This window comes from Taudactylus pleione, unplaced genomic scaffold (assembly GCF_031769625.1).
Source record: "Taudactylus pleione unplaced genomic scaffold, aTauple2 ptg000121l, whole genome shotgun sequence".
Classification (NCBI taxonomy): Eukaryota; Metazoa; Chordata; class Amphibia; order Anura; family Myobatrachidae; genus Taudactylus; species Taudactylus pleione.
Window position 1 is genome coordinate 11,374,711 of NW_028284523.1, and position 21,404 is coordinate 11,396,114.

The window sequence follows — 21,404 nt, forward strand, 5'->3', positions numbered from 1 at the left end:
TTTTTGTTAGATTACCAGAGTGTTGTCTTGTGTTTATAAGCTTACTGATTTCATTTCCATTATTTCAGGGAGTCTCCCTGACAATCATGGAGAGTTGGCAAGTATGGTTTAATGTAATAAGTAAGAAAACATTAAGTGCTCAATGTAGAGATATGCACTGAACCAAAGAATGTTCTACTGTGGAATCCACATTCGGCTATGGCAAACTTGAATTTGATTATAATATATGAAAAAATTAACATCCATAAAAAAATTGTTGAAAAGAAATTAAAAATTGTAAAAACGTTGTTTAAACAAAAATGACACAGAATTTTCATTTTATTTTTTTATTACACTAAGAAATATAATTTATTGCATAAAAATTATTTTGTTACAATAGGAATGCTAAACTTTATTTACAATTTGTAGTTTACAGACCTTACAGAGAGGTGTTTGAAGGATCTGGGTGTAAATAAAGTAACAGGTTAGGCAGAATGCCTGGAAAATGTGGCTGTCCATGACAAAAAAAATTGCTCCATATCCACAACTAGGCAGAAATATTTATGTAATTCAATTCAAAGGAAATTGTTTAAATGACTGACAAAAAAAAGAAGTTTCATTTGACATAGAAAACTGAATTTTGGTTCTTTTTTTTTCTTTTTAAAGGCAAAAGCTACTCAGCAGGCTTATAAGGGAAAATGCATGTCTGCCTATTGCATAATTTTATGTAAAGAAAAAAAAATCCTCCCATCTGTCAATAAAGTTTTTTTTTTTTAAACATGATCACATCATAACTCATGACCAATAGTAAAGAAACTTTAATGGTGGCCATACCAACTCCCAAAAAGCCACCATAAACACTGATAAGTAATGTGAGCAACCAGGATCTCATAGCAGTATTAAATTTTAAAAAAAAAGAAAGAATTTTCTAAGAAAAACAGAAAAGGAGGATCCTCACTGATACGCAATAAGGTATTTTGTTACCATACTTGCAACATAGACAACAAGCATGAAGCTGGCTAGGTATGGTGATAATGTACATGAATAGACCCATTTCCAAAAAATATTTTTCTTTTTTAACTTCTAGTATTAACAAAACATACTTTTAGCTTAAAGCTTCACAGACAGTTATCATATTGTTGAGTTGATTTAGTGTTCCAGATTAAGCGAACATTCATGAATTCCATACAACAGAACTACCTGGTAAATCCTCAATACAGCAAAGAACTAAATATCATGTATATGTTTACCAAGTAACTGATGAGCTTTTTTAAAATTATTATAATGTAACTTTTCCTGAACCAGAAAGAAAAACAAAAATTATTTTTCATCTGTTTCTCTTGTCACAATTAATGGGTGTTTAATCTTCTCTGGCACAGAGAATAAAATTGAATTGATTAAAAATCATAGTAAAGTATAAATATTGACCAAAGTTGATGCCTTCATAGTCACCAAAATGCATTTCTCTTAGCTTTTAATTTGTTTTAGGAATATTTCATGACTGTGATGAAGACACCCCAACACACACACACACACACACACACGTTAAACCCTATAAATAAAAGTATCTAAAAAACAAACAAAAAAAAAATCAAAATGTCACACCATTATAGAAAAAGAATAACAGCTCAATACCCTGAATAAAGGATAGTCATTTTTCTGCACCAGTTTGAGCATTGCAATCATATTAAATCTATGCTAATACAACAAATTGAGAACAAATTTGCTTGCTTATTTTTTAGAAGCATTTCCATAGGAATGCCCATAATGGTCCTCATTTCTTGTATTTCCACAGGAATACTACACACTAGAGGCTGAAATAAAATGCATATTCATTTGATACAAGAAGAAGCTTAAGCATCAACAACTAGACATCTTAAATCCCTTGTATTGTCACAATGCATGGCAATAATATGAGTAATGGTAAAAAAGGTAAATTTGAGATGGGGAAAATATTAAATGCAAAAGAAAAAAATAGCATTTTGCTTAAAATTACTTGTAAAATATATATTGTATTACAAAAATGCGTTAATATTTGTTCAGGCCTATACATTTTTCACATGAGAAAAAACCTGCCTCCATCACTAATTTATATAGCTTATGTATCACAGAGCATTTTTTACATATTTGTTATTTTATTGTATAGGAATATGAATGCACAGAAACCCTTCTAACCAAATATTCCATCTATTGTAAGAAATGCTTTATGCTTAATAATTAACACCCCAAAATAATGTTTTAGTGAATTCCTGTTCCTACACTTTGATATAAATGTATTTTCATATAAGCCATTTGCCACAGATTTTCTATTTTTTTTAACTAGTATTTGTTGATTTACATTTGGTTAAACATCTTGGCCAAACCTTAGATAAACTCATACAATACAATATTTCAGTTTAACGTTTATGAATGGAATTCTAATGTAGGGTTCACCCCTAAAATAATAAACCTAGACTATTTGAGATATTTTGCTTACACCAAAAAAACAATATTCTGTGCAATAATTGGACTAAAACATGAAGGTGTTGAACTTACGGTTATTAGCACTTACATTTTCAATTTGACCCATGATTAATCCTTGATTGCCCACAACTCCTGTAGTACATTATCATTCTGGATTTAATACTGACTTGTTCAAGCATGAAATGCCAAAATGTACAACCTTTTCTGATATATTTATTTTAGGGAGGTGGGCATATTAAGAAAATAAACTTTTGTATTTCAAACAATCAATATCTATTTAATATTATGAAGTTTATGAATTAAGTGAATATACACTAATTTTTAAACAAGCTTATAAAGTAAAGTTTCTTTCATGCAGATTGTAACCTCTCACCAACTGTAAGGCCTTAACTACTGAATATACTGCAAATAGCTGAATATGCTTCCTAGATGCATGGGCATTAGACGTTTGAAGTGAAGAATAAATGGTGATCAAATGTATTAAAAGTACCCCACTAAAACACAAGACTGTCAAAATGTGCTGGAAAAATGTGTAAAAACAAGTTGTCAACAAACCAGTTTAGATGATGATAATTGTTCCAATTCTACAACTGATATTGTATTTTTACTCAAAATAATGTATGTAACAGTAGTTGGAACTTCTAAACCTTTACAGATTTTTATTATTTTTTTTTTTTTTAGTATTATTTTTATTTCTACAGATGGAGGACCCAAACTGAAAGAGGTTTACAGGTGAAATCAGTGGCAGTTGTGAGTATAAATTTTGAAATACTATATAGACGAAAACAATACAAGGAATGTATTTTTATCTTAAATAAATCTCACTCAAATTCAAAAGATACTAGCTATAAATTACTCAAAACAAAAAAAATCCATTTATAGATTTCTGTTGCAAACTCATACATTGTAGAATTTGAATTCAAGAACAAAGATCATCATATTACAGATTAAGTCAAGGATTTATCCCTCATTTAAGGCCATATTTTTTTCAAATCTTTCTTTGGGACTGGATTGTAATCTACTTTCTTTCTGACGTTCATGCATCCTCCATTATATATGCTTTTTGTGCTTTTCACACAATAAGGCATGAAAAGCACATACAATTTGGACAAGAAAAAATAAATTGATGTTACAGTTCCCAGAAAATGCATTCTAAAATCTTAACGCTATGTTTGAAATTTTCAACTGTAGCATGCCCTATTATTCTTGCATTAACTAGTGCTAGCAGTATAGCTCTGAAAGAACAATGCATGACAAATGTGATAAAAATGCATTTTAAAGGGTTGTAATTTTTTTACGCATTTTCTCAATGCCTTGTTACAGTGGAGGTTATATTATGTAATATGCTCACAAACTGTTATTCAGTAGTGTAATAATGTTTTTATCAGTAATATTACAAGACAAGTACAAAAACTTTCTTTTTCTAAACAGACAATAAAACTGATGCACAGTAAAAATCCACTGGGCTAAGCATAAAAGGTAAATACTGATCAAACAATGTTCAGAATGGAAAATAAGTGGGATGACCTGCCAGGTAGAGAAAAAAAGGTCACATACAGCAGAAAGAGGCACACTATATGTATTCAACAAATAAAAAAAAATGTATTGTAGTTAAAAACAATTTCCACAACATAGGGCAAACTAAAGCACCTTCTGCCCCAAAATGTATGTATGTATGTACGTACGTACGTACGTACGTACGTCTCCCATATAGATATATCAGGGCCGGATTGAGGGCCACATGGATCTGGAGCTGAAAATGACCAATGGCCTATATGAGAAGCAGAGTAGGTGTGATCAGTGCTGTGTGGGTGTGGCCAATGACATGTGGGCATGTACACCCCTATACGCTCAGCCCCAATGTCTCCATAAATATGTAAAAGAAAAACAAATGCTTCATTTTGTGTGGTAAGAAGAAATACAATTTTACTACTTATGATTTATGGCTGACCGTGTGGAGAGCTGAAGGCCAGTCAACATTATGTTGTCATGACAATGGGCATATTTTTATGTGGAGGCCTGGAGCTGCCCATTGTTAATATGGCCCATATATATATATATATATATATATATATATATATATATATATATATATAGATATATATACACATACATTCATACAAACACAAACACACAGGTGTCCTCAGTCGTCGTTGCTGCAGTCTCATTAAGCAGCCCTTTTAGTCCTGCAAGTTAACTAATTCAGAGCATCGTTTCATGGTGCTTTTTCGCTGCAAATATATATATATATATATATATATATATATATATAACTCACACATGCAGAGAGAGAGAGAGAGTGAGAGAGAGTGAGAGAGAGAGTGAGAGAGAGAGTGAGAGAGAGAGTGAGAGAGAGAGTGAGAGAGAGAGTGAGAGATTTCTTATCTATACTTAATCATGGACTTGTAAATGAAATACTTTGGCCAAAAACAAAATGTGTTTGAACAACTTGCAATCATTACAGATAATCACAGAATTACCATGTATTTTCAAGAGCCAATGTCAAGGCACTTTGGTATCAAGTTCATTTAAATTTATTACAGTCTCATCTACCGTTTTTTCAGACTACTGGAGATTTTTTTTCCAAGAAAGTAAAGAAAAAAAAAATCATATAATAAAATTTCATTGACCAGTTAAACTATTATAGTCTAAGAAATAGATTTGTCACATGATGAAGCCTACATTCAGAATATTGTTTCCTTGATTTAATCACCTCACTAAATAAAAGCAATCTATTTAAGATTAAGGGCCGAATTAAATTAGCTGCGAAAAGCTGAGCTACGATGTTTTGGCCGCCTTCGCCTATTTTTAGGCGATACTTTTCCCCCCGCTTATATACGTATTCAATTCCAAAAGACGAGAAAAAAGTCAAACGGGCGAATCGTCGACAAGCAAAACTGGCGAAAAGTCCCTAAGATTTTGGGGAAATCAGTCTGTAACCCAGAAAAAGCTGCACTAACATTAGAAATCAATATAGAAGTGTTCCAATAGCCCTAATAAAAGTGTTTTGTGTTCTTAAAATGTCAGAATTGGCTGTTATATGCATAAGTGCTGAAAAATTATAGAAAGCTATTTTTTGGGGAAAAAATAAGTACAGAGGTCAAATTTGGGGTACATGAAATGGGTACTAGCATATTTTGAAGTCTTTAAAGTGAAGTTTTAAAAAATCTGAAAAGTACACCTGCTGTAGCCTCGTGCAATCCTTAAAACACCTGTCCCATCCATATACCCACCCAAAGTACCAGCCCCCCACTTTTTACCAATTTTCGAACACTTGTTTTCATTTTTGGGGTCTACTCCAAAAAATGTTAACGTTATTTTGGACTGATTAGTCATTAGGGGAGTGTCCAAAGGGTTCTGGACCAAATCCCCACATTTGCACCCCAAAACAGAGATTTGCACTTCTAATTCGCCTGCTAATACATAGAGAAAACTTTTCTCCTGTTTTTCTTCCGTTTAGGCGAAAACTCCTGCAAATGAATACGGCGATAAGTTGAAAACAGGCAAAAAGTCCAAATCGGCGAAAACTTTTTTCCAAATGGCACTTTTCGTGACAAATTGAATAAGGCCCTAAGATGCAATGTTTCTTAAATGCAATGATATTCTATCACACAATTTTTCATTAAAATCTTGCAATACTCAACTGACTTGATAATGGTCTAGGCTTTTTCATCCCAAAAACTCATAGGTCTCATCTACTAATTTTGCATGGAATTGTAAAATTTTCTGTGAAACATGGAAATAAATTACAAACTTGAGTTAACTTATGTTTGGTTGTTGTGGTTCAGTGCAAATATTGCACCCATATACAAAATTATTCATTTAAATCTATAGTCAGATTAATTAAAGTGTATCTAAGAAATCAGGATCTGTTAATGGATATTCATCAGCCACATTATTGTGCAATCGCTCACAAATTGAAACCTCTGGACACATCCATCAGCACTGCCTTAAGTTTGCCATACATGGCTAAGTAAAACATTTTAGAAGTATTTAAATGAAAATGGCAGCCCACATTTACCAGAAATCTTCATTGGAATCTGTCAGATATTGATCAAGATGGACAGTAAATCTATTCTTCATTTCAATGTCCCCTCTGGGAGATCTTGAATGGGACATCCAGGTTGGAGGGCATAGTGCCACAAATCACGTGAATACGGCCCTGCCTGCAAAATTGTGAAGCAGGGCCCAGGGCCACAATTACTCTATTCACAGTAAATATCATCAAGAATCCGAATATGGGATGCTGGTCTCCTCTCATGGGAGAGCACCCCGAGAGTATTTAAGTATGATCTGGTCAGACAATGGCCACATCTAACTGTGCCAACAGTGGCTCATCAGAGCAGACCAAATACAGTAGCTTGGGGCCAAATTGCTTCATATTGCAGATTTGGCTCTACATGCTTATCTTTATCTAATGTATAGTCCTTTTTGACAAATGTATGCATTAGCAGAAGAGAGAATTCTATCCTCAATTTTATGTTGCTAAATAAAAATGTAAAGTTATTCAAAGGCCTATGACATTGTATTTTATGTCATCAGTTGGTCAGCTCTTTAGTGGAATTCCTTATTATAGACATGCAGAAGTACATCCTTTGGGGGGGGGGGGGGGAATTCAGATAGCCCTGTTAAGTTACTATGTGCTAATTGATTGCCAGTAGCAATTCAATTAGCCCGGCTTTACAAGGATTTCCTTTCAGGTCTCATGACCCAAACAGATATCCCCAATAAGTATGCAGTTAACCAGCAAAAACACGCAGTTAACGCATAGGTCCATGACCAAATCACGGAATTTATGAGTTAACTCCCACTAACTGCATTTAATGCCCCTTTCTGACACTCATTAAAATGGGGTTCCGGTAAAAAAGGGAGTGTAAATTGAATAGCCAATTAGCCATAGGTGATAAAGCCCAAGGCTACCTCCCTTTTCACCCATGCAATCTTAACGAGCTGAATTAAATTCCTCCTATAATTTTAACCATGTCCTCAGTAGAAAAAAAAAAAAGTGTGAGAGAGATAGAGGCCCTTAAACAGGAAACATTGCAATGCACCCCTGAGAAACCATGAACCTATCAAGACATGCAAAAACCCTGAGAGAAGCTAAGCTAAAGTACTGAAATCATTATTTCTAAGACTAAACCAGATTGCAGCTTCCGACATTACTCAAACAAACCCTCGAATTTTTTCTCTAATAAAAATTCCACTTGTTATGAATAGTTGTTATGATTCACTTATTAATGTCTGATAATTAAAGCTATCTTCATTTTTATGCTTAAACTCAAGATGGACATAAAGTACAGATTTAAGTTGGTAAATACTGTCCTTATTCTAAACTGGTAATTAGCCATGTTCTATAGTAACAAGGGCAGTGCAGTTTATATCCTTGCATCTGCTGAAAAAAATATAAGGCAAAAGCATTGACATCTTCCATGCATGCCTTTTGTAAGAGCATAGCAATAACAATGATGATGTCTAAGATCACAAATACATCAAGATGTTGAGAAATCAAGCCACAAAATAAAACAATATTAAACAAAAGCACAAATAATTTTTGGTAGCTCCTTATTTGTGCTGTAAAGGGTATATTTGTAATACCAGAAGTAGACGACAGGTGGGCGGAGGAAAGATGCAAGTATGTATGTATGTGTGTATATTCATATATTCATCTATTTTTTATTTTTTTTTAACAATAAACAGGTAAACAGCCGTCTGCTCCTCTTGGTAGGTCCTTGTCAGTATGGACCTAAAACAAAATCATACGATACAAAACACCAAATACTACCAATAGTTTGGTATTTAAGTAGAAATGGAATAAAATAAATATTATTTCTTTAATTAGTTTGCGTACATTAATGCTCATCTTTTGTGCTGTAGAATAAGTGGTTCCTTTAACCTCTTGCTCATGTTTCTCGATGTATAAGCCACCTGAGACTTCCTTCAGTTTTGTGTGTGTGTGTACATAATACATATATTAGGGATGTGCAGGCTCGGATAGGTTCGAGTTTGCACGTTGAGTTCGGATTTTTCCCTCCAAAAAAACGGAACTCAGAAAGAGGCAAAACGTCATCTTGCATGGACGAACATCATCATTCCTGGACAAGTCCAGGAATGATGATGTTCGTCCATGCAAGATGACGGCTGTCCGCTCGCAAGTGGGTCGATGTTATGGACTGAGCATGCGCACGACGGAGGGCGCTCCGTCGTGCGCATGCGCCAGACGTGACGAGCGAAGGAAAGTCCTTCGCTCGTTGTGTCCGATCAAAGGGGGCGTGCTGTCAATGTTGATTGACAGCACGCCCCCTTTGGTGGACATGCCGGGGGCGTGCCTCCCTGACGGGGGCGTTCCCACGGGAACGCCTCCCGTCAGAAGCCGGCCCACTGATATCACTAATGATGTCAGTGGGAGTGATTTTGGCTCTGATAGAGCCAAAATCACTCCGGAGCTTGCGGTTGAAAACCTCAACCGCAGGCTCCGGCTCGCAAATTCGATGGTCGCGATGGTCTCGACCATCGCGACCATCACAATGCACGCTCGTATAGCCTGTGGGTGGTGACCCACAGCTATACGAGCGTCCAGGAGGACGCTCCATGAAAATGGAGGCCGGCCCTCATTCAGAGCGTGCGCTCTGCTCAGAGCGTACGGCTCTGAATGAGGGCCATAATCTCCTGAGATCAGGATAAATCCGAGTGGCGGTCCTGATCTTCCAGTGGCTCGGAAATCAGATTTTAAATCTGAATCCTGGGTTTTAGATTGCAAATATTACATGATTTTAGCTGGATTTAAAAACTATCTTTTTAAAAAAAATCCAGATCCAAAATCAAAACACTTCAGGGTGGTAATGCAAAACTAAAACCAAAAACACGAAGATGAATCCAGATCCAAAACTAAAAACATGGGGGTAAGTGCACATTTCTATAATACATACATGCACCTTGGTAAAACCGTATTGCGCTGCAGGAGGCGTCCATTCAATCTCTGTTGATATATTTAGAATTGGGAGGTAAGCAGATCCTAGCTCAACGATAAATTACAAACTATAAATGGATCTGCCCAGTATTTGTTTGCTACATACAGAAACGGGCAATATTTTCCCTGAATTAAAAAAAAAAGTTGCCCCTTGTACCTCAATATATCCAGGTACAAATGTGTACCCCTTCACTGGGTTTTCTCCTACATTTAAAAAAGGCTGTTTGCGCTATTTTTTTTACATGCTATTTATCTGATAAGTGATGTGAAATAGGGAAGAAGGTGACTGTAAAACATATGGTTATCTTTGGCACTTTCTGACATCTGAATATTAAAATATGAGTTTTCTTGTTTAAAAAAAATAACCAGGCTTTCCTTTAAATACATAATTCAAACTTCTACAAAGACTCATGAGACACCAAACTAAACTATGGTTTTAACTTTAAGTTGTCTGTTGTTACTTTGCATTATGTCTACTATTGCAAAATTTCTCAAACATGTTTACTTCTTAATTGCTGCCATTAAAAAAAAAAAAAAAAAAAAAAACACATTAAAAGTTATCTGTAACGGGAATCCTGGAATCCCTCCTTAGAAGCAGTGTAGTCTGTAATGTTAATGGAGATAGTAGGGACAAAGATGTACAAAATGCTTTGGTGAACAATGCAAGTGGAAGTATAAAAATAACACTTTTTATTCCAGTTCTTTGTACATAAATTAACTTTTGTTATTTGAAAAATAGAATTCAAATCCTACAATGACAAGGGTGTGTTTTTTTATGAAAAAAATTAAATCTTGCTGGGAACATAAAAAAAAAAAAAAAAGACATACAGCAGACAATGAATATTCAGTGTTGATAAAAATCTACAATTAAGTTAAAAGCGTACATCTTTGCCTTTGGGAAGTGGTCTCCTTAGATTGTAGTTTATCCTAAAGAATATTTATACTTTGAGTATTAGGTTCTGTTACATGTCAGAGCACATTCACAATGTTTTTCAATGGTTTCATATTCCAATTACACATGTAGCACAGAAAGAATATAAAATGTTTCACTTTACTTCCTGAGCCTGGAGATGGGTACTGTTGCTATAGCGGTCTATGATTTTCTTTTCAGCTAGGTTTTAAAAAATGACTGCTCCCACCTAGAATGTATAAATGCAAATATATACAAAGTTCCTGGACTTATTAAGCCATGTAAGCCACTGGTGTACTCAACAATTAAAATAATGCTTTATCGATCATGTTACCTTACATGGAGAAAAGGAAACCCAAGGATATGGGGACATTCATAACAACTGGTGCACAGTTGGCTGGGAAGAAAAATACTACAACCCCTAACAACCAGATTTCTTTTAATTTGCTAGTACAGTTTAAAAAGTTAAGAGGAATGTTATCAAAACCTACTAAAGAGGACTAGTGGAGATATTGCCCTTAGCAACCAATTAGATCCTGGCTATAATTTTATAGAGAGTACAAGATAAATGATAACTACAATATGATTGGTTGCTATGGACAACACCTACTTGCCCTCTATGGAAGATTTAACAGTTTTCTCCCCTAAATAAGAGGCTACAGCATTTGCTTGCAAAATTAACTATCCATTTTCAATTTTGATAAATAAGCCAAACAAATGTGGCACAAATCATCTAAATTTAATCTGTTTCAATTTACATTTTGTAAAGTGGCTTAAAAGACAAGTTCTTTACATAAAGTGAACTGACCTCTTGTAACATTGCCCCAACCCCTTCCCTCCCCAATGGCAATATTTTCCCTGAGCTTTGTAGGGTTTCCATTCAGGTATTTGTGATATACAGAATGTAGAATGGGAAAAGCAAAGAAAGGCAACAAAATATTCCCAATCATATGTATACACAACCACACATTGAACATTATTATACTGACAGTAGGGCCCCATAAGTGTAAATAAGCCATCAAAAAAAGCTTTATCTAATATTAGAAACTTCTACCAGGCCGGAATGGTTAGCAAGCTTCACTCACACACTTGGGTGCGCAAACTCTGAAATCTCACTCGGTAACATATAAAACAAGACTCATCCAAAGATTTGGATAATAAATAAACTCGCGTTTCCTAAGAAACCTTTTGCCTCAATAGTAAGGCTGTTTTCCAAGCTTGGACAGGATTAAAAGCAGTTTGATCAGATTGTGTATGATCTTTCAAGGAACAGGAATACATAACATTTTGAAAGATGGAGAATACATAACATTTTTAAAGAGCTTAAAAACTACAAAGACTTAAATGCTTAGAACGGTAACATGAAAGATGTCTGCCCGCAGCTGTTATGGTAACGAAGATGCTTTCCACTCTTGCACTGCATTTTGTTGAGTGTAAAAGGTATTCCATTAGACACTTGGATGGCTTGTAAACAGAGTATGTAAGGATTTCTAAGGCTGGTTGTGATTAGACTGTAAGGAGTACTCATCCTCCCCACCAAACTGCAGCTCTGTGAGGCATCCAGCACAAACAAGGACAGATGTCGCTTGCTTAAGGTCCAAAGGGCTGCCTGCTGCAAACACATATACCACCTCCAACAAATTCAAGGACTCCAAGTCAACCAAATTAGGAGGTCATCAGCAGTCTCCTTCCGTTGCCATGACGAGCATCATCTCACTTTTGCCCATCTCTTCCAAGGCACTAGCCAGAGTGTTGAGATCACCATCATCCTGGTGTAAGGCTTCCCATAAGTCCAAAATAACACCTGTTGGACTGGCTTTGGTGGCAAAATAGTTCAGATATCTAGGAAAAGAAAATACTGTAAATTATGTTGCTGTTATTTTTCTTGGAGCAGTGCATTTAGTTCTGAACCATAGAAATGCTGGTCAGATAGTGATGTCATCCAAGAAAATGACTTTTCATGTAAACATAACCAAGACTAGCTGCCCAACAATGTTAACCAATATTTTGCTGTTCAACAAATCATTTATCCATAGGAAATATAATTAGGGAAGACTGCTGTGTGAGAGGGATGTAGTTTTTATCCCGGCTGTCGGGATGCCGGTGCCAGAATCCCGACAGGGGTCGGAATCCCGGCACCGGCATGGGATTAGGGAGAAGGTTAGGCCTTGGGGGGGGGGGGGGGGAGGGGGAGGATTAGGTTTAGGCTGCGGGAGGGGAGGAATAGGTTTAGGCTGCGGGAAAGGAGGGTTATGGGTAGGGGAATGATAATATACTTACCTTGTCGGTATTGTGACCCAGTCAGGATTTTAACTGCCGGGATCCTGAGTGCCGGCATCCCATACCCAACCCATGTAAGAGTTGTGTGTAAAAACAAGAATGAGCACTGCTCCCAAAGCAAACTTAAATTTATGTTAAACACCACAAATTATTTCTAACTAAGGGTATATAGTGGTAACTCATCTTCAGGTGCCACAGATAACAATGCTGTTTAAGATAGCATGTGGAAATAGATTTAGTCAACACTCAAATGAGCCTACATATCCAGCAGAATCTTTTTGTTTTTGGTAGGAATAAACAAGTAATTTATCAACATTCTGGTCTCTAATCTTAGGTGACTATCAAGACATGAGTGACTTCATTGCAGAAATATTAGACATACCTGTCCATACTGAGCTTTTGCGCCAGAAGTCTCCAGTCATTTCCTCTGGAATTAGGGGCATCCAAACTGTTGCAGATTTTCTGTCGGATTGACAAGGGGATCTTAAAGGCATATGGTCCTAACTGGGTTGTCACATTGCTTCCAGGATGTGAACAAAATGGATCAAATGATTTGGCATTCTGTTAAGAGAAAAACAATGTATATTTTACAGAGTCTGTGACGATCATACATTATGGGTTTAAACAAACCGATTCAGAGTTATAATAAAGGGGGCATACTGTATGCCATGTTTATAGGTTGGGTTTATATTACTTTAAATGTTTAGTAAAACATATTGGGTATCAATTATTTCTGCATTGAGTATCCTATGTGTATGTATATTTGTAATAATAATCAGGAGGGGGCTGCCATGTTTCTTCTTCTGCAAAAACATAAGAAGATCCTTTAACAAATCACTGATAAATAATACATACTACCACTCTAAAAAAATGATAAATCTGTGTATATAGTCTACTTGGGACTTATTATGGAATGTAGAGATGAGTGGCTCAGATTCGACTCGTTTTTTTTCCACCAACTTATCGCAAGTTGGGTTCTGAAACCGATGCAAAGCGTCATCTTTCATGGACATTTTGGATCTCCTGTGGCAGAAAAATGATGCTTTGCCTCGGTTTCAAATCCGAACAAACCGAGTTAATCCAAACCGCTCATCTCTAGGCAGAACCTGGTAATAATGGATCTGTTCATAATCCCTTATTTATACATGTAGGAATGGATTCATAGATTTACATAAATCCAATATTACGTAAACCTCCGTTGTTTAATTATCTGTGCATGTGCAGCACTGAACATATGCCGATCTCATCCTGCGACATCGGTCGCAGTGCCCCAAAAGCAGCATCATGACTGACCTGCTGCTAGCATTTGAGGGAGGCAACAGGGAGTGTTCCAGAGAACAGGGAACGGTCGGCGTACTGAAACCAGTGGCTGCGCCCCTGGACACAGCATCACTGATCACGGCAGCGTGATTTTTGCCGGACACCCGCAGTAACCTAAGGGTTATTCAGATGTCCGATGTTCAAGCTGTTGACCCGATGCTGCGCCTTTGGATGCACCAGCAGATCAGAGAAGCTGGCAGTGGAAATCTTTTTACTTAAGACGCCTCCTGCAGCTTTTGCATAATTTCCCACAACAAATTAGCGTACATCTCTGATATAGACTCATAGTGTTTTATATAGTAGTGTGAAATCACTATTTCAATGTTCAATAAGAAGTCATGCAATTTTTAATATGGTATGTATTATAACATAATAAAAAAAACCTCATAGCAGGTGCAATTTTTCCATCTGAGTATGGCTCCTGTGTGAGCGACTGTGCATCTTTGGACGCTGCTACTTATAGCTACACTCCCGCATCTTTTATCTCCCAAGAACGCTCACTGGATTCCACAGACTGTGCGTACGACGCTGTACGGCGTCTCTGAGCACTAACAATCGGGATGCATGCGCTATGCGAGTCAGACACATGCGCAGAATGAAAACATTGAAAACATTATACTGCGTGCGGTATTGACACTGCGTGAGACTCGGAATGAGGCCCAAACTGTTTTATACAATGTCAGCATTCTATCTTGCTTTTTTGTTTTAGGGAAAACAAATCTATATGTAAGTGGCAGTTAGTTGCAAATTATAGACTCGAGCACAGCTACAAAGTCATAACATAAAACAAAACACGAAGTACATAAATAGAATAAAACACAAATCACAGAAAAAAAGCCGCAAGCATAAACATTGGAGACTGCATTGGATAATGTACATATGTGTAATGTAATAGTGTAGTAAGCAGTGTGTTTTCATATTTGTCAGTTACAAATAAGAATGATAAAATTCTGCACAATGTAATTTAAGTATAATAATGATACATTTATAGGAATTTTAGAGACTGATTATCAAGGTTACATGTCAAAACAGTGCCCACACTACGTATTAATCTGAAGAAAAAAAAATAAAGACTATGCCATCTAGGACAATATAAAGGACTAACTAAATTTAGTCAGGTTTTGAGAGTTTATTTACTACACATATCAATCTATCTGGCTATATAATTTTGTGCAACGACATTGAGAATGTAAGTGAGATGATACAATGAAAATAAGAAGTTTAAACCCAAGTGTGTATTGCACTGACCTTAAAAGGGTACACCCATATTGAGGTTATAATGGTGAGCAAGCAATCCATCCATTTTTATAATCTGACAAGTGTACCATCAATTCTGATAGGTTATGGCTGATGCACATGAACCAACCAAAGGGTGCGCTACAGAGCAGGCAGTGCATCCTTCACATCCTACTGTGCTAAGGGGGAGTGCAATGGGGCATTTCTTCCAGTATTACTGGCAGCCGAGAATATTCAGTAGCAAATACTGGATGATGTCAGCAGCATTAGTGAACTGTTTGTGACTGGCTGTTAGCCAATACACCACTTACGATGATGGGTCCTTTCTTCATTGCTAGAGCAGATATGATGTTTTTGTTTGTGTATTTTTTTGCATACACTGTTTCAGTTTTTGAAAAAATTTTTCACGCTTAATGGAAAATATGTATTTAGCAAGCATAACAATTGGTCAAAAACATGGGCGTAAGTGCATTTCAATTATGCCAATTTGCTTTTGGCGCACATATCAGCCTAATTGTGTAAATATATTATTTTTTATGTGCAGTTTTTTTTATTTTTCTTTTGCTGCATAAATTACTCTCAATCTGGGTCTAACTCTGCATCAGGCCCATAGTGTGTTTTTTATATTAAGAACTCACAATTTAAAGATTTAATAAGGAATCATCCTATTTTTTTTATATGGAATACATTTTCAAAATGTCAGTCTCGTGTTTGCTTTTGTCTAGTTTAATGACAAGTATTTCGTAGTCACAGACTAGATGATTGCTAGTTAGATACTTTCCACAACGAAGCCTGACTAACTTACTTATACCACTTTCATTCACAATAAAAGACAAAAATCCAGCTTTTACCTAACATTTGATGCACAGGTTTTTTTTGCCAATCCCAGACTGTATTCCCCCTTCACACAGAAAAGCAAATTGTCGGGTCAAGCATTTGGACCCGATACATTTTTGTGTCCACGTGGGTAAAAACCATGATCGAAGTCCAGGGAATTTCGACCCTTTCACACTGAAGTAGGACCTGTGTTGATCCGCAAATTACAGGGTCCAAATGCTTGACCTGGCAATTTTTTTTTTGTGTGAAAGGGGTATAATGCTTTCTACTTGTCACTACATTTCCTACACTTTAAATTCCCATATTAAAAAAATATCACAAAATTAAGCCGCAAATAATGTTTTCTACAGTGGTCTGTATCAGAATGAGCAAAATGAACACAGCACAATAGAATACGCACTACTGTATTTCCGTCTTTACACACACACACACTTCTACACTCAGCATCAGACAAGCTCACCTCTTCCAGCATGGTATGCAACTGGAATATCTGTCCTTCTCCTTCCACCTGCCTCACACAAATTTTGCATATGAGCTCTGTAGAAGCCAGGCTGAACCTCTCTAGAGTGAATGTACAATGCAGCGACCGCTGGCTTCCACTCCAGATGTGATAAAAAGGTATCTCCTGCAATAAGAAAATCACATTGTGTTTAACACACAGCAGGTCATAATCCTTTGCATGTATTGTACTCCCTGCAATCTAAATATTATATATGGCAGAGAGCATGTTATACAATCAGAAGTGAAGCGCTGTTAAAATTAATGCATCTCTACTTTCTACTTTGAGCACTCTGGAGCGAGTATTGAAGATAATTTTTCACTTCAGAGGGTGCAATAGTCATCTAATGAAGATATATTAGTTACCAATAGTCACCTGGTGTAGTTGTTGCAATACAAATCACTTGAATAGAATTACAATCAGCAGCGGCTCCTGCCCTCTTACCTGAGGGGGGGCTGCCACTGCTGCTGGTCTGGCTATGGCCATCCAGGTCCTGGCGCCTGCACGATAGATCTGGTAGGCCCTGAAAGGCAGAGCAGCGGCTTCCACTGGAAGCTGCTCTCTGCTAATCGCAGCCTGGACTGGCAGGTGGCGCTTCCAATGGGAAGCCACCTCCAGTCACAGTGTAGCCAGTGCAATCACAGACTGCACTGGCTCACTGAAGTGGAGGATTTTACTGGGGGGGCTGCAAAACCGTCACTGATTACAATTGTTCAATGTGTCCTCCATTGTGGTCAACAACAGTTTCCTTTCAAAGAAAGCATTCTGCATAGTTGAGTGTAACATTTCAGGGAGAACAGATAGCATGATGTGATGCGGTGTATCAGATCTGACACCTGGTTCTAGAGTGCTCAAATTGTCCCTACTGACCTGGAATTTTGCTAGCAGTTTGCTTCTCCACAGTGAATGAGGAATATCATGAATTGACAGACGCAAGTTGTGATAACTATCTTTAAACATCAGTGGCTTTGGTTCCTCTACTAGATATCCTCCTAAGATCTTCTCCAACTCTAGGACTTCCTATGCACAAAAGAAAGAGATAAAATGTTAGACTAACACAAATACATTCTGGTCTGTTAACATAACCAAATAAGATAGGACTAGTAGGAGCAGAAAATGGATAGGTCCTGATCAGATCAAGCATTATTTTGGTGGAATGTGGGAATTGCATTTTTTGTTTTAAGTTTCCAATAGCAAAATCTTAGACATTTGCAGTTAGAATTTGCTGAAAAAGGTTTTTAATTACTTTTCCCCCAGAAGCATTTTCCACACCTTGGGAAGAATTTATGAAGCAGCAGCTTCTGTAAGCCACTGCTTCACTGCGAGTAGCAGGTACATTTTTAAAATGGCACCCGGAGTCAGTGTAAAGCCTGGCATGTTCTACACTGACTGTGGGTGCCGTTTTAAAATATGTACCTGCAACCCGACAGTAAGCAGTGGCTTACTAAACCTGCTGCTTCATAAATTCAAATTTTGGAGGTTCTCCCTATTTAGTCTAGTTATTGTCTCACAGAATTTTCCTCCCCAAAAGACACACCTGTAACATCCCTGAAATCTTCCTTGAGTTCCTGGTTTTCCAGAGATACTAATCCCCCATCCTGCCTTCACTGCTCATAGTATTCTGTTCCCAAACTCTGCTGTTACAGTCCAAGCTTTAAGAATATCTATGCTTGAGCACAGACTTAATTAGTACCTCATTCAATTTTATTCAATCATCTGGACTTAATATCCTTAAAATGTGGACTGTAATGGCCGAGTTTGTAAATCTGTTCTGCGTTATATAATTTTATAGGTACTGTACATGAAAAGGAACCATTGAACTACCAAGTCTTCATAGTTTGTAGCCATTATCAAACATCAAATTTTTATAGAGCACAGGTTCTCAAACTCAGTCCTCAAGACCCCAAACAGTGCATATTTTCCAGGTCTCCTCACAGAAACACAAGTGAAATAATTAGCTCCACCTGTGGCTCTTTTAAAACATGTCAGTGAGTAATGAATACACCTGTACACCTGCTAGGTGACCTGCAAAACATGACCTGTGTGGGGTCCTGAGGACCGAGTTTGAGAACCACTGTTATAGAGGATGTCCAGTGTGCAGACAGCAGTTTAAATGTTTACCCTGTGATCTTTTATATTGACGGTACAAAGTAAATGTTAATTAAAATAGAGTAGCTAATGTCAGTTCTACACAGAAAAGAACATTATATAGTCAGAATTATTAAATATAATTTTCTAAAAAAATATTCATTTAGGAGTTAATTAAAAAAAAAATGTATCCTGTACAAGTAATTAGAGAATATCATTCATCATTTTGCTAATTAGAAATCCTTAGAACCAGCAGCAGCTACAAAGATGTCTTAGAAAATTTAAAGTACAGGAAGCCGAAAATGCAAACTGACTTTTACTTATTTATTCAAGTAATCTCCTAGTTAGTTTGTTTGTTTAAATTGCCTGTTGAGATAATTAGGTCATTAGGAAGATATTCACTCACTTGTGTGTACAACTTGAGAAGTAGTAAAACTAATTACTTTTCTGCCCTTTAAACGCTAAGGAAGCTTGCAGAGGACATTAATTACCTAAGAGCTACAATGTTAGACATATATAGGTTGCCTTAATACGAGTCATTTCAATATTTAAAATAGTGGAATAGGAAATAGTTTGGTAGTTTTAATTAGCATGCTCTTTTAAGTACTGAAACAAGTGTTTGAGCTCAGCATTTATGAAAGGTCTGCTAATTAATGTCCTAACATAAACCCATTTTTTTGACTGATTTATCCAGTTAATAGCACATTTCTGAGGTTACCAGAGTTTAATCCAACTGCTGCAAAATATGTAAATGGTTTACATTATTAACCATAATTGCCAAAAAAACAGTTTAAGTTAATGTAATCTTTTCATTTTGTACTGTAGTGCACATAAAAAGGAACTTTACACATTTGTACTTTGTTCAGATCAAACATTGACTTTTATAAAGTTATCGTACATTTATATCAGTCTCCAATTAAATTTATATTTTGCAGATTTGGTTAATCAATTTTTAATGTATTCACCAATTCTAGAAAACTTAGGGGTTTCTTTATCAAGCAATGAAAAGCGTGGAGAAGTGGACCAGTGGAGAAGTTGCCCATAACAACCAATTAGCACCTACCTATTATTTTATAGACTGTACTTGATAAATGCTACTTCAAAGCTGATTTGATTGCTACGGGCAACTTTTCCACTGGTCCACTTCTCCACACTTTTCACTGCTTGATACATAAACCCCTATAATATTTATAACTTTGTATTTCAGAAGAACAAAATCCAATTAAATGAACTGTGCCAGTATAAGATGGCATTGTATCCTGTCATAATTAGATTATGACAATAGTTACCCCTAACCACCTCTCTACTCGCCGGAGCCACAAAATACATCTGGCTGCAGCAGCCCCCACTTGCTCCCAGCACCTTCCCCTATTTGTCTCAAATGTCAAGGTTGTGTGAAGCTTCCAAGGGGGTATGACCACACAGTCCAATGAGAAACCTCTACCAATGTTACAGCATGCAGCTCCTGGAGATTTACTAAGGAAAAGCAGCAGGTGACAGATTTAATGGGAATGTTGCTTTCAGTTGGTAAACCTCTGAGAATCCAAAATTGCTTCATCTTTGGATTTTGTTCCGCAAGTTAGAAAAGTCTTAGTTAATGAAATTACTGAGCTGTTTAATCAATGATACTGTCATCCTTGAATAAACACATTCCAGACAGTTTACAGATTGGGGCATTTGCTTCTATGGAGATCTCTTGTGAATGTTACATGAAACTGAAACTGCTCGGTTTCTGGAAAAAAGTTTGGCAATCATCATTTATCAACTTCACTGCAACTTGCCATATTTAAGTACAACAGGACAGTTCTGTGTATATTTATATAAGTGAGTGGCTTATATAAATAGATGTAATCAGATCAAGGGAAAAAAATATGGCAAATACACCCCTTTTTCAGAAATAGGCCACATCCCTAGTTAACACGCCCCACAGATGGCAAAAGCTAACACCAGCGATAGCCTTCACCGATTACATCAAAGACAGATCGCAAAGTATAGAGAAGCCTATTCATGAAGGAATGCGGCAGTATTTACATTAAGCAGTGGCGATGTTGTACACAGTGGAGCAATGTATTTCATATGCGCATGCACAGATGTTGCACGGGGATTTCGCATCTTATGGGAGTGTTGCAGGAGTGACGTAGATAGAGGTTACATACAGAAGCATTCAATCACTCACAGAGAAGTCCATACTCAAACTGAGAAACTGCACCTATCATAGGGCTGGTGCAAGTTTTGGTGGTACGTCTATAAACGTCTCAGTCCTTGCACATGCGGCCGCTTGGATGTATACCAGGGAACGGCTATGTAGCAGAATTTTTTTGTTTAAACTTATATTAAAATATATATATGCTTGGGTGCCCTCCAAATGGGCAAGGAAACCCTTCAAATAGATCAAGCAAATAGGCGGCACTCCAAGTCTTGAGATGGTAGAATAAGAAGTGTCTTTATTGCATCGACGTTTCGGGGACTGCTACCCCGTCATCAGGACAGACATGTCATCATTTGGAGGGCACCCAAGCATATATATATATTTTAATATAAGTTTAAACAAAAAAATTCTGCTACATAGCCGTTCCCTTGTATACATCCAAGCGGCCGCATGTGCAAGGACTATATATATATATCTATATATTTTTTATTTATTTATTTATTTTTTATTTTATTTTATGGAAACTGCTAGTGGAAGCCCAAGTCTGGGCTTCCAGTGCAGTATGCATGCGGTATCCAGCAATGTCGGGACTCCCATATGCAGAGAAGACCTGGACTGGCTGATGAAGCAATAAGAGTAATCAGACCAGAGCCAGTGTCTCTGTGGTGCTGAGCAT

The 21,404-nt window shown here is 36.7% G+C and overlaps 1 protein-coding gene across 3 annotated transcripts in view; it reads right to left on the minus strand.

Moving 5' to 3' along the window:
* Positions 1-11,165: 11,165 nt before the first annotated feature.
* UNC5B (unc-5 netrin receptor B) overlaps positions 11,166-21,404 on the minus strand; it is a 182,115-nt gene continuing 171,876 nt past the window's right edge. For all 3 annotated transcript variants that reach the window (XM_088472226.1, XM_088472224.1, XM_088472223.1), the window contains 4 exons: positions 17,362-17,511; positions 16,453-16,617; positions 12,982-13,160; positions 11,166-12,161 (listed from right to left, as the gene is read on the minus strand). In XM_088472226.1, the coding sequence (XP_088328352.1) occupies positions 11,996-12,161; positions 12,982-13,160; positions 16,453-16,617; positions 17,362-17,511 (660 nt within the window). In that variant the 3' untranslated portion in view covers positions 11,166-11,995. The remainder of the gene's footprint in view (positions 12,162-12,981; positions 13,161-16,452; positions 16,618-17,361; positions 17,512-21,404) is intronic.